This window comes from Ischnura elegans, chromosome 9 (genome assembly GCF_921293095.1).
Source record: "Ischnura elegans chromosome 9, ioIscEleg1.1, whole genome shotgun sequence".
NCBI classification, from domain to species: Eukaryota; Metazoa; Arthropoda; class Insecta; order Odonata; family Coenagrionidae; genus Ischnura; species Ischnura elegans.
This window is the reverse complement of record NC_060254.1, coordinates 27437959-27452808: the sequence shown is the minus strand read 5'-3', so window position 1 is coordinate 27452808 and position 14850 is coordinate 27437959. Positions and strand designations below refer to the sequence as shown.

Sequence of the window (14850 nt, the reverse complement as noted above, 5' to 3'; positions counted from 1 at the left end):
ACGGAGAAAAAATTAGTATGCTGCGATTTGCTGACGACATAGCAGTCATAGCCGAAAAAGAGAAGGATTTGAAGAAGACGTTGACAAACATGGAAAGGACAATGGCCAGATATCAGCTGAAAATCAACAAAAAGAAGACTAAGATATTAGTTTGCATTAAAAGAGAGGAGGCTAAAACAAACATCAACCTAGGAAAGCATAAGCTTGAAGAGGTGAACGAGTTCTCTTACCTGGGAAGCCGAATTACCAGCGATGGACGGAGCAAGAAACAAATACATAGTAGAATAGCGCAGGCGAAGAGGGCTTTCTACAAAAAGAAGAATCTTCTTACAGCTGAAAATACCAGCATAGAAGTAAGGAAACAATTCATCAGATGCAACATATGGAGTATGTTTCTCTATGGAAGCGAGGCTTGGACGTTGACAACAGCAGAGAAGTCAAGCATTCGAAATGTGGTGCTACCGAAGAATGATGAAGATAAAATGGATTGACCGTGTGAGTAACCATGAAGTGCTAAGCAGAGTAGGAGAAAAGAGAAGCCTCCTAAAAACCTTAAGCAGAAGAAGGGACAACTTAGTTGGCCACATTTTGAGGCACGATGGTCTGATGAAGACAATCGTTGAAGGACAAGTGGAAGGGAAAAAGGGCAAGGGACGGCCCCGAATGAGTTATATCGGACAGGTTATAAAGGATGTAAAAGAGAATAAATATGTAGCTATGAAGAGATTAGTGGATAGGAGAGAAGAATGGAGAGCTGCGTCAAATCAATCTTAGGATTGTTGACTAATGATGATGATGAAATAAAACTAATAAAAATTATCCCTAGAATAAAAAAATTCACTACATTAGATTTTAAAAATGTTAATTTTTATTATGTAATGATTTAAATTTAGGAATTTTTAAAGATAACGCAACAGTAGCAAAAAACTTCAGTCAATTTTTTCAAAAAATGGGGAAAATATTTTGAGATCATTTTTCATTAAAATAACAGACGTCTTCTTCTTTAAAAAAAATGAGCTATACGTGAACTTATGTCGGGGATATGGTCACTGATCATTCTATAATTTGAAAAAATAATAGTTTTTTGCAAATTAAGAAGTGAAAAAAATCATTTTTGGCCAGCATTTTTCGATTTCAGCCCACTGTGCGCCTACTGTTTGTTGAATGGCAAAGGCAGTCTCATGTGGAAAAACTTTCCTTCCCCTCATCTCCACTAGCGTTGGCCACACCAGCTAACCCGCAGAGATAAAATGAATGGAGTATAGGTTCATCCAATAAATCAGGGAGACTATTAAGTTGGTATGTCCCATATCTCAGGTTTTTCTTCGACGAGCGAAATCTAAACTTCAGCGTCTATTCCTTCCAACATTGATAAAATTCTGTCAAAACATAAGAAACGGAACCAAGCAAGGAACCAAGCCCATAGCAGTTACTGGAGACAGCTGCTGCGCGACTGAAACCGTCAAATCTGAAAGTTTGCATTTTATTACGTTGATCACTGAGAAGAAAGACGATGCGGTAGCTGGGTGGCTTCAGTGGCATGACGTACGACTCGCATCGCTACTTCAGTACGTTACGGGCCGAGGACGTTATACTTTCATGAATGGTTCCGCAGGAAAGGGAGACAGAATAAGGAATGGAATGAGTAGTAAAATTTATTATTATGCATCATTTTACTTTTGTGATCATAATCTTTGACGGGATTCTGAGAGCAGTTTTTTATTGGTAGAGGTCATGCCGCAGAATTTCATTCAGTGGCTGGTTTTGTCGGGGTTCCTCTGCCGTAGTAGTCCTTACAACCTGGCACATTGGATGGCGTATTGCAGGTTAACAAGGATGGGTCAAAGACGAGGCCGCCTTCACAAATGACATGCATGACTACCAACTTGCCGGATCCATCGTAGAGGCAGACATAGAAAGCGGTGCAGTTTTCAGTATCAGGGATAATTCCGGGTTCTCTGCATATCTCGCCGGGTGACGTAGTTGAAGTGGTCCCTGGTGGCAGGATGGTTGAACTCTGTTTGAGAGAAAATGAACATTAGAAGGATGTGCATGTCCACTGGAATTTTATCCTGCAAAATATCTACTTTTTCCTCTACTGCTGGAGACTGGACGGTACAGATCTAGCAGCCCAACAGAGGCCCTGCCCCCTCCACCTCCTCGTTCCCCTACATCCACCTAGCTTCTCCCTTTAATGTTCCCGCCAGCTTTGCCAGTCCCAGGAAATAAATGTATCGGAGGCCAAGGTGCGTATTGTAGGAGGTGGTCTCAGCTGAAAGTGGGGTGAGGAAGTGCGTTACGTGCGTCACGATGTTCCACATTGCCTTTCGGTTCCTCAGTGAAACTTGTGTGATAGCTCGTTTGATAAAGATCCAGAGGTTTTAGAATGTATGATGATTGGTGATGCGGACCATTTGATGTGAATGCTCCATTTCACTGTGAAATGGAGCTCGATATTCATTGAAATTGTTGAATTATTTTTTTTTGTCTAATCAAGTTCAGCTATTTGTACTCATTTTCAATTACAGATTCAGCTATTCCAGTAACAATGGAAGGTGCGTGGCGGCTTCCATGTCCTATTCATCATTCTCTCGTCAATTTGAAACTATTTCAATAGAAATGTTCCATCATTTGTACTTAATATTTATTTTTAATTTGCTTACTTTGCATTGATTGCGTAAATAATCTTATAGTTTCAATGGCGTTCTCATATCGTTCTGGAAATCTGAAAATGTAACATATGACGTGTGTGTTCATTATATTAGTTTGAGAAAACGTGAATTGTTCTCCTTTTTAATACCTTTGTCTGTGATTTCACTTGATGCAGCTGTTATCCATGCTGCAACTCTCATGAAAAGCTCATGTACTGCATGTTAGGTTGCGCTTTCAGCAGTCGTTCTTGTCTTATTTCGGGGAATGATAATATTTCTGATGAGTCAGCCCTTAAAATTGTCCAGATTCGTTCTCGATTCTGTTCATTTCACTACCTTAATGGAAGGTTACTTATAAATTATGTGCGGAATTTCTTCTATCTTGTTTTTCAGCTTATATTTAACTTTCCTAAAGCTCAAATTACTCCATTGTAAGCATTGCTACTTCGTGAGCATGAGGTTAATATTAGTACCCTCAGATATGATTTACCATGTAAATATGTAAGTTCCACACCCGGAAAAACGTCCTGTAAAACATCAAAACTTGGCTAAGACACGCTTATAGTTTTCCCTTCATTACTTTTTTGTGGCGAATTAACTACTACTGGTACTCATTTAGCTCATATTACGGTCTTCAATTAACAGAGGATATATAGGTATATTTTAGCCAAAATAATAGTTGGGATACATATTTACATTACATGTAACTGTTTTATCTTGTTGATAATAGAATTTCATTTGCAATTTAAAGTGACTATTAATCTGCAGTCGTGGTTTTCAGTTTAAATTTTAAAGCTGGAAATACTTAAAAATAAACGTGTTTACCTATTTTTTACGGTAGCTTTGTCCTCTTATGAGTTTATAATTCCAAATGACATGATTCATTTCGATATTTTACGGATGAAACTATAGGATGTATAATACTATATTTCTCCTTAATTTGCTAGTCTTATCATGCGATTGAAAAGGAAACAGGGTCATTCCGTAAGAGTATACAATGTAATTTGATCGCTAATAACGATATTTTTCTTGTAACTCATAATAATTTGATGCGGAAAGGCGATATCACGACCCGGTACCTACTTGTTATTCCCTGGCATACGTCTACGTTAGGAACTCCGTGACGTCACGCCCGCACGGCTGTTTCAGCTGAGACCACCTCCTATTATACGCACTTTGTCGGAGGCGGAACAAACGACGATAACCAGCAGCAATTTGGTAACACTATGAGGCAGAGATCGATGATTACCGCGCGGTCGATGTTTAAATCAGAGAGACACTGCAGACTATTCCACCCTTTCGTGAGCCACTCTTCTGAGATTGGCTAGAAGAGTGAAAGGGATACAAGCGCGTTCAAAGTCGCCCGCCATCAGTTGGGAAAAAGCCTGTAGTCCATAAGCACGTGCAAAATGGTGTCACAAACATGTCCTAATGAGTACTCTCTGAGATCCTACCAGCATCATCAGGTTAGAAGTCCTAAACTGGTGGAAACCTGGAAATTACGTGGGGATTAACTAATAATAACGGAAACCTTCGTAAGAACGTGGTCATGAGAGCTTTCTTTATTTCCAGTTGTATTGGAATTTCCGTTATTACAAGATTTTTCCAAATAAAAATAGAAATATTGTTCTCATCAACTTAGGTTATTTAAGGTTGATGCAGAATTTTAGTTTTTCCCAGCGTTTAGTTCTCGGTTTTCCCTCCGGGTTTGGTGTTTTGGGAATTAGTCCCTACAATTCAACCGCTGAGTCTGCTATCGCCTACAGAGGCAGAAAATGGAGCCAAATTATTTATTTATACCTTAGGATTCCATGATTCCTGTTTACTCATATAGCATTTTATTATGAAATTCCACGTATTTTTTTGGAAGCCTTTGTCTCTATTTCGAGGAAGTCTCAAGAAGAGAAGAGGAGAAGAGAAGTCTTATGACAACTTCGGCATGAAGACCGAACAACCTTAGAGATCTTCTTGTCTCACAGACCATCATGTCTCGAAATGTGGCCTCTGAGGCCATATCTCGAGACATGATGGCCCGACGATCGTCGAGGGATAAGTGTGGCTAGAACGGAAGATGAAGACCTCGAACGAAATGTATGGAACAGGTAAAGAAGGTTGTGAAAGAGAAGAAAAACTTAGGTGTGGGAAGATTAGCTGATAGGAAAATTAAGTGGAGTGCCCCGTCAAACCAATCTTAGGATTGTTGACTAGTTATTATAATGAGGCGTCTGTTATGGATTCCAAGGCCTTGGATCTGAGTTGCAAATTGAAAATTATTGGGATGCAATATACATTGTGTGTGTGTTAAAAAATAATTTATAGGTTGCTTGCCATGAGTATTAAAATTGCAAATACTCTGTTCTAAGACTCTCAGAGGACGGGAGATACCGTACGGTTCAGTTTTTTTAATGGGCAATATTTCTTCAAAATGTAATCGATGAGCAGCCCCTCTTGAAAGATCCCTCCGAGTCTCTTCTAACATATAAGTGTATTACTGTTCGAGGATAAAAAATTTCCCACTACTGCGTTTTTGGCAAAACATCTCTGAATACACAACTGCCAAAGAAAAGAAGAGTAAATTGTTATAGCTCCTGATTATGAATGTATGATTTTCATCTTCTCAGCTACCTATCGGTTCCTCTAATTCAAATGAACAAACTGTTGTTGCATTAGCGAAGTTACATAGAAAATACATGACCATATTTTCACCTCCATTTCAGAGCGGAAGTGCCAAATATTTATTCAATCACTAGACCGTTTCGTGTGAGCAAACTATCTTTCTACGCCTTACGTTTTTCTTAGTTTCATGAAATATACGAGAATAAAGTATCACTTCTGTTTCAGAACAGATGTAAATTTTTTTGAAATTACACTCTAAAGAACTCTCTAAATGATAAAGGGATGGTTTTAAGGCCTAAGATATCGGTATGCGTCGATCATCTCTAGATTTGGTCATTTTGCTCTCGGCAAACTTCAAACTATGCAACTAAAATCTAATGAACACAATGCTTTTTCACCCCGGCAACGTTTATTCATATAAAAAAATATTCCTATTAAAAGTAAAAGTTACGTTTTTATCATCATCAGTCTTCGGTGGCACCACATTTCAAATGCTACAACCCTTGACTAATCTGTACCTGTCAACGTCGAAGTTTCGCTTCCAAAAAGAAACATGCTAAGGCATCCATGTAGGGCATTAAATGAATTTTTTTCCTACAATATTTACCTGTATTTTCAATTGTAAGTAGATTCTATCTGGCGTCACAGATGTATTCAATGGTGTTTGGCGAGATGTTGTGGAACATAATGCAGTTATAAATGAAAGTGAAAAAACTTTGTGAATGTCCATAGTATTTTTTCAAGTACGACACGAATCACCGCTATCATCAGGTACAAATTTGTACCTGATGATAGCGATGATTCACTGAAACGCGTCGTACTTGAATAAATACTGTGGACATTCACAAACGCGTCGCACTTGAATAAATACTGTGGAAATTCACAAAGTTTTTTCACTTTCGTTTATAGATTCTACCTTTTGTAGAAAGTCGTCATCGCATGCTCCATTGTTCTGGCTATTTCTTTCATGCATTGTCCATCGTTGGTTAACAGCTTCTTACGCAGCAAAACTTTTACTTCTTCGAGCTTTTGTTATCCTAGTTAAATTTAACTCCTATTATCACGTCTCTCACTACAAACTAATATCTTAGTATTCTTTTTGCTCATTTTCAACTTATACGTGAAAGTGATGTTGTCAGAAAATTTAAGCATACTAATTCTTTCTACGATGATATTGAAACTCAAAACATTCTCCATGAATTCTTTGGCGGCTTTCTCAACGTAAACATAAAAAATAACGGGAGGCAGTTCACACCCTTGTCTAACTCCTGTTCCTATTCTATAAAGTTGGGTTGAGGAATTATCTCTACCATTGGGTTTTACTATAAACTGTTTCCAATTCTATGATGATTATAGAGCACTCCATTGTCTTCTACAAAAGTAAACATTGAATTCCACATCATATTTTCAAAGGCCTTCTTCATGTCGGTAGATGCTTTGAAAGTCTGTTTGTTTTGTTCCATTCTCTTCTCTTTGAGCAGCATAAGGGCTTTTCTTGTGCCCTTGCATGTCCCTATTTCAAATTGGTCCCCATCCAGCAGTTAATCTGCTCTTCATTCTACTCTCCTGTAGGAGATTATGGTCACATTTTTCGACGCATGATTCGTCAGGATCATTGTCCTAAAATCTTCACATTTCCTAGATCTCTTTTCTTGTGAATTGGAATGATGATTTTCCTCTCGAAGTCACTTGAAATATCTCCAGATGAGTACACTCCGCAGATAGTTTTGTGGATCTGAGTTTAAGTCTTACGAATGTGCTGTGCTTAAATGTCCTTACCTCATGATTGCCGTGTTGGCTGTTTGCTATAAAAGTCTGATTGGCTTGGTCCAATGTTACAATGTGAAATAATAGCTTTTTTATTGCATATTTGTATGTTCATATGGGATGTGATTGCTCTGTAAAGGGAGTAATAAGGATGTCCTTGTAAGAATAGGAGAAAACGGAGTCCTTCTAAACTTCATTGAAGGTTACAAAAAACCAATGGATCACAGAATAATGCTTGAAGGCAATCCTTGAAAGACAAGTCGTCGGACAGATTAGGAAACGGAAATTGAGAATTAGTTTTGACAAAATATTAAGGATATTAAAAGGAAAAAAATGCTTTAACATTAATAGGTGATATGTTAAAGCATTGCTACGTGAAACAAGTCTACAGTTTTGGACTCTGTAAATGATAGGCCTCAGTGCAAGAATCTTTTCATGGCTGACCACACAAGAATTCCGAAAAATTCTTAAAATAAGAACGTTTGTAATGCATGGTGACCTTATTCACCTTAAGTTTATCTTTAACTTACGGTATGGTCAGTTGTTACGGTGCTGGTTGGAGTCACGGTGCCAGTTGGAATCACGGTACTAGTTGGAGTCACGGTGCTAGTTGGAGTCACGGTGCTAGTTGGAGTCACGGTGCTTGTTGGATTCACGGTGCTGGTTGGAGTCACGGTGCTTGTTGGAGATGGTGGGGTTGGTACATCTCCTCCGTTAAGTCCGTCCAAGATGGCCGTGAGCAGGGGGAAATTGACGCCGTGACATCCTCCGTGGAAGTCATCGGTCTCAATACTCCACGCCATAACACCTTTGAGACCGAGACTGATTGCGAACCGAGCCTGAAGGGAAATGTTTGGTAAAATGGAAAAGTTAAATTCTATAAGCTCATCCAACAGCATATCAAGAAACCTATTAATTAAGATTGTTTCCCGAGAAGCAAGGAGTGTCTCCATTTTTTGGAAGCTGCAAATAATTATAATTTGGTAGCACAATGAAATCAAAAAAGTTATCATTTCACTTAAATTCAATACTGCGAGACCCAGTTTTCGACGCGGCACGTCAACATCGGTTGCATTTGCATAGAAGAGACAGAATAGAGATTGTCTTCGATACAAAGGTTTCTGCATTTTATTATGTCAAGCCGATTCCATGAAATCACGCCCAAAATAACGAATTTTTTAATAGCTACATCTACTCTATAGACCGGCGACATATTAATAAAAAATTTAGTGCCGAGTTTTAAGGGATTTTTATTCGAAAATCAGAATTCTAACATAACCCTGCATAATGCTTCGTTCAGGTTACGATTGTTCCATCGATCCTCGTAGCGACTGTTGGCGGAAGTAGAGATTTGAACGCATGTCCGGACAATTGTACGCGTAGTTCCGAGCGTTGCCAATTTACGATGGTTAGGCGCTGCAAAACCGGAAGAGGAAGCGACAAGAGAAAAACGAAAAGTCTGTGAAGCTCCCATCGCTCCATTTTTTTCATGGAGTTGTCCCATCAAGGAAGACTATGGGCGGAAGAAGAAATTTACGTTAAATACACGTTGAAAACAGTAATATCTTAACCCTACAACCCTACATACATACAGGTAGATACTATAATTCTGTGGAGCCAACAGAAGAACTTTATGGATTGACTATGGTTGGAACTATGCAGAGTAACAGAAAACGTATTCCTGAGCAATCGAAGGGTACAGCTAGTCAGAAGATTTTTTCAAGTTTGTTTGAATTTACAGACCCGAGATCTGGGAGTCCACCGGTGACTCTTATCATTCATCACCAAAGAGAAGCCTAAGAAAAATATCGTTTCTCTATCCACACAGCATATAGAAATCTGTTCATATCCGATATAAATGTCAATAATTGTTTCAAAAATAAATGTGACGTAAACTTGCTCTACTACAGCACCAAAGGAGTTGTTGATGTTATTGATCAGATGCTATGCAAGTATTCCACCAAAAGATCTACAAGAAGTTGGCCAACCTGTCTTCTTTGCACTAATCGACATTGCTGCCCTAAATGGATTCTCTCTTTTTATAATCATTTTCCTCAGTAAAATATCAAAAAAATTAAAAGGAGACATCATTTAGGCATATTTGTTATAGGCCTTTGTATAGGCCTTGAACTTATGCGGCCACAATACAGTATTAGTTGAAAAAGACAATAGATTTACAGAAGCAAATTTTATTGATGATGGAAGGGGTCGCGGATAGAAAAATACAGCCGTCATATGTTGCTGTCAAAGTAATTGGCACAGGAAGTTTCCACGCGTGCAGCAACGCACTCACATCAAAAAGAGAAAAACCAAACAAATTATAAAAAACTATGATTATATGCATTATATGTAACAGTTATAATTGCGGTTAACATGGCATAAAAACTAACGTATACAATACGAAGGCAATAATGCTGCCTTATCAGAAGATTCGAGTTGATTATTCATTAGTGATTGCTAATGTTAATCATTTTATAACTTTATTATAATGATATGGTTAATGATAAATAAATACTACGAACAATGTAGAACATAATTTTTTTAATTAGGAGACGTATTATGATTTATCATGTACTTTTAAATTAGGTAACTGAAAACAGAGTGGAAAATTTTAGGTTTATTTTAAATAATTATAAAATTGTTTTCCTGGAGTACGGTTGCTGAAAATTGACTTAAATTTGAAATACTATGCCTTATTGTTATTTTAGATGCACAGTTATGGATGATTTAGAAACTTAATTTTCAAATAAGAGCATGAAACCCGGAACCTCTGTGAAGAAGTTTTGTCATAATTTCGTTTATGATTAGTTTAAAAAGATTTGAAAATTTCAATATTTTTATTGCAATTTTATGACTTTCAGCTGGATAAACAAATTTTAAAATGTTTAAACAATGTAAAAACACAATTGTTGAAGATATACTCTGTTTCATGAGTAGTTAAAACGAAAAAATATAAGTGGACATTTTTTGACCCTCCCTTGGGCCACGGTGTAACCGGAAAAAGGTTGGTCCTTTAACCCTCATATGGATTCTCTGCGCCTTAGCGGCGCTCGTGGTTTTAAAAGTGGTGTAAGAATTTTCCATTCCAATGGATCATTCTGAAATTTTCAGTAGTCTATTTTTTCTGCCTTCTTCGTCTACGTATAAAATTTTGTTAGCATAGTGTTGATAGTTTACATTTTATTGGCCTCTAATGGAAAAAGTTACGTCGTTGGATTTTCGGCGCCGCTGCGGCGCTCAGTATTTCCTCGTCGCTACGTCATTGACTGCACTCCCAATGTTAATGTCAAATCATTTATGTTTCGTATGAAATGCTATAATATATTTATTATCATATTATTTATATTTTTAAACATTATAAACAAAATGAAATTGTAAAACAAAAGGAAAATTTTACCATACCTATTTTGCTTTCTATTACAGCTAAAAATCAAAATATTTGCCTCAATATGATGTTCATTGACAAAACTTCATCTTTTTACAAAATTATTCATAAAAACTTATGGCTAGTCAAAGTTTTTTTTCTCATGGGCCGCCGACTTAGTTTTGCTTGGACCGAGAATTTCCTCATCGTTACGTCAGGGTCTGCACTTTCAACGCTAATGTCAAAGCAATAATGTTTCATATGAAATGCTATAATCTATTTTAATCCTATTATTTAATTTTTAACTTATAAACCAAGTGAAATTGTTTAACAAAAGGAAAATATTACAATACCAATTGTGCTTTCTCTTTTAGCTAAGAATCATTACGTTTGCTTCGTTATATTGTTCATTGACAAAACTTCATCTTTTTGCGAGAATTATTCATAGAAACTCATGGCTATTCAAAGTTGTTTTTCCATGGCTTCCGACTTAGTTTTGCTTGGGCACCTTCTCCGCTCCGCGTCCACGTTACTGCCGTGGTGATAGTCAGCTTTGGGTAAATACTAGAGTGACTCTGTTTAGAATTACTCCAAGCAGCAATTCTAAGAAAAATTTAACACAATGCATTATCCGAATTCGTAGAATAATGCTTCCTCACCGTTGTGTGAATATTTCTCGCTGAATGAGTAACTGTAACTTGCCAGGAGATTCAGAAGTTTCCCCGACTACCGTGAAGAACACATCGCACAGTTATTGTTATATGTCTTGTACCTTTCATTCGAAAAAAATCCCTTTGCGGCTACGATAGTCTATACAAAATTGCTGGCGTTTATATAGCTACTGATGACGTGACAGTTTACCATTGAGGTGAAATCAAGATAACTACCCAACTAATTTTGTGATAGAAAATAATTTCTCTTTCCTGACGATGAGTTTAGACTTTACATGGTAAAAATCGTTTCATTATGAATAGATGAAAAGACAATTTACCATGAGGTGAAAATTTGTAAACATATATCTCGTTTCTATGTGTACTGAAATGTACAGATGTTTTATGCATTGGGGGTGTTACTAACGTAAAGGGATGAGTGAGAAGGAGAAAGGAGAAGGAATGCCAGGAGGTTGTTTTGAGGTGAAGGGGCAGTAGTGTGTAGACTGCCAAGGATCGGGGAATACCCAGATCGTTAGGACAGGTAGGAGTAGAAAATCCTTATCGCAAAAAAGGTTGGGAGTGCAAGGAGGCAATTAGATACAAAAGCCTGCTTTTTCTTCATCCTTCTAACGCTGCATGAAGGACAGGGAACAAAAGCCTTGTCAAAACGCCCCGCGGTGGCCCTCCCTTCATTCCAAGAAGGTCCAGCTCGGTGGGTCATTAGGGTGGTGAGAAGTTCAATCAAGTTTTGTGGGAGGGGGTAAGAAGGTGGTGAATGAAGAATAAGGGAGCTTAGTGGGAAAGTATGGAGAGTCTCAATGTTTGGGTCAGTGAAACGCTAAGAAAGGAAACGGAAAGAAAATGTAAGGGAAGTCCTTCCAAAGTGAGGGTATTTTTGTCACCCCAGAGCATATTATCATCAGTTTCTCACGCAGATTTGGACGAAAAAAAGGCAGCCGCTCATTCCCCTCTACCACCAATAACACATACTTCTAAGAATTTATTTTTGGACTTCCCACCAATCCAGGAGTAAAACCAAATCTTATGCACTCCCACGCAAAACATTTACCCGTCCATATCTAAGGAAACCTTTCGCTTGGGCTACACGTCCCCAGTGGGGGAATGGGGCTCCGTGGTAGGAAAAGAGTACCGACTCTTCTAGCTCCATCTCCAAAGAAGCGTTGAGTTCTTTGACACGCCGCTTATCATCCCATATTATTTATATTTCAAAAGCCATAAGACTTGATTTTTTTAATTTCAGGACATAAGCTCCCAGATAATTAGTAAGATTTGTCTTGATCGCCAGAATCTTGTAAAAATCACGAAAGTTACACTCGTCTCTTCACACTTAACCTACATCTGTTCCATTATTAACGTTTAATAACTTATCCTTCTATATACACTACAAAGATATAACATATGGGTGGACGCATTGAAGCAAAATTATGCCATATGGGCATAAACGAATTTTATTTGGTCATCATTTTTAGCATTTAGATACATCAAATTATAAACAATATAAACATTAAAAAGCGGAGTTTGCCGAGCTCTGCATATCAGAAAAATATTTCAAACAACAATTACTCACGAAATTAAATCTTTCACTCAAAAATAACATACAAAGGGAACTGAAATAAAGAGCATTACGGCAAGAAATGGAAAAGAATGCAGCGTTCAATTTTTTTTTGTTATTACTTCAACAATAAGGGTTTAAATCTAGCAAAACACGGTAAGAAATAAAGATAATAGATGTATTTACCATTATCAATCAAAAAACTTGTAAATTCAGGCTAACTTTGAAAGATAATAGCAAAAAATGACGCGGCGCCGCTGCGGCGCCGAGAATCCAACGACGTAACTAATTTTGTAAATCCATATGAGGGTTAAGGGTTAATAGCTGTACTAACCGTCAGTGTCTCGTTCTCTTTAGATTTCAGCACTGGAGGGCAGCACAGGCTTCACCGTCGTCGTGTAAATGCACGATAGTTCTTACGATCGCTGGAACAATCATAATCTGAACAAGGCATTGGGAATAGTGGTCACCGCGGCTGTATTTGGAAAACATATCCGGTCCTAGGGTTATGGACGCGTATGTTTTTGCTGATGCAACGATTTATTGAAAAGTTGATAATTTGATTTCGTTCGCCTGAAGAACTATTGCATCAGCAAATGCATGGTAAATTGGTGTGGTTAAATTTTAAATAGGATCGAAGTGAAAGTCATAGAGTGATAAGAAATGGAACATGAGAAACAAGTATCTGGTGGATAGGATAGTGGGTAGAGCTCTTGGCTTCCAACCGAAGGGTCCTTGGTTTGAATCCTGGGGGAATACCATTTGGTAGACATCACAGGAAAATACACTATGTCCGCGGTGGCCCGTTGAAAGAAAATGCTCCCTCTATCTTTAGTGCGTGAAAATTACCTGTGGTGTAGTTTTGCTCAAGCTGGTTCACAAACAATTTAGTTTATAAATTCAAAGTCAACCGAATATTCAATATTTGATGTCTCAAAAAAATGCTTTTGTCACAAATTACCCGTATTTAGTTTAATAGAACATTTGAAAATATCATGAAAATTCACAGGAACGTGTTATTAGTCCGGTATTTTATAATGTCAAATCATTCAAATCGAAAATCTTGTCAGTCGTTTAATACTTACAATGATTTTTTTTCTATACATTTTAATACTTGAATGTGTTTTTTTAAATTTTTTTACGATGTGAACCGTAAGTAATTACACGCATTTATTAAGTTTTCCTACCTTGGTTTTCATGGATTCTTGGTCGTCATAGCCGATCCATTGGTTTCCACTGTAGCTGTACGGAGCCATAATGTATTCATCCCTCTCCTCGGTCCATGCCGCTGGCTTTGCCTTCTTCTGTTCACAGATCTATGGGTAAAATGTGAAAATATCCACATTTCTAGCTTTCAATAAACTTTTATACGACTAATACTTTTATTGGAGAGTTTTTCTGACACATTTCCATAAACCCAAGAGGCTGATAAATTAATTTCACTAATTATATACCAAAAATAAATCACATCATGCAATGATTTTATTCCTCACGAGCATTATCGCCCCTAAATGCAAGACTTAAGGTTTGCCAGATTTTTTTCTGGTTTCCAATTTTCATATTTTGATTTGTTTACGGATATTTTCAATCTACGATATTTTTACCAAAACAATGACAACATTAGATTCCTTCATGTAGCTCACCTTTTAAGCTCAAACACGGATTGGTCAATGTAATTAACAGATATATGTTCTTAGATTTTTTCTATCAGGTAATTTGCACCTACATTTATTTTACTTTGTTTGTAATAAGTCAGCAGTTCAATAAAATATTCGTACCGCCGCGCTGCCGCAAAGTGATAGCTATGTATGATTTGACACTTTCCCGGCGAACAACATGTAAAAACTTTTCTCGGGATACCACGCGGGTAAGATTATATGAGAGCGCCGACGTTTCTGGTATCGACTCGCTGCCCATTCTCACGGCTTTTCTCGGCGCTCTCATATAATCTTACCCGCGCGGTATCCCGATAATAGTTTTTACAAAGTGATAGCTTTTAAACGCTGTCGGACGGGGAACGTTCTTTTTCCCCTAATCGTCACATTACTTCCCGATCAAAAAATGGCGCATTTATTTATATTACCTTCAACTACATTACTTCATTACCATTGTCCTCAGTAGTAAAACATTGCTGAAGCATGAAAGCAATTCATTGGTCCTTGCATCTAAAGCATACTTCTTTATAATGATAGCGCGTTGTGATAATATTATCAGGGACGTTAAGGG

At 37.5% G+C, this 14850-nt stretch overlaps 1 protein-coding gene across 1 annotated transcript in view; it reads right to left on the bottom strand.

Annotated features, from left to right (window-relative positions):
- Positions 1-1747: 1747 nt before the first annotated feature.
- The window catches only part of LOC124164906 (probable chitinase 2), a 29525-nt gene continuing 16422 nt past the window's right edge, over positions 1748-14850 (bottom strand). The window contains exons 7-9 of the mRNA XM_046542136.1: positions 13812-13940; positions 7565-7873; positions 1748-2017 (exon numbers count right to left, since the gene is read on the bottom strand). Coding sequence (XP_046398092.1) covers positions 1748-2017; positions 7565-7873; positions 13812-13940 — 708 coding nt within the window. The remainder of the gene's footprint in view (positions 2018-7564; positions 7874-13811; positions 13941-14850) is intronic.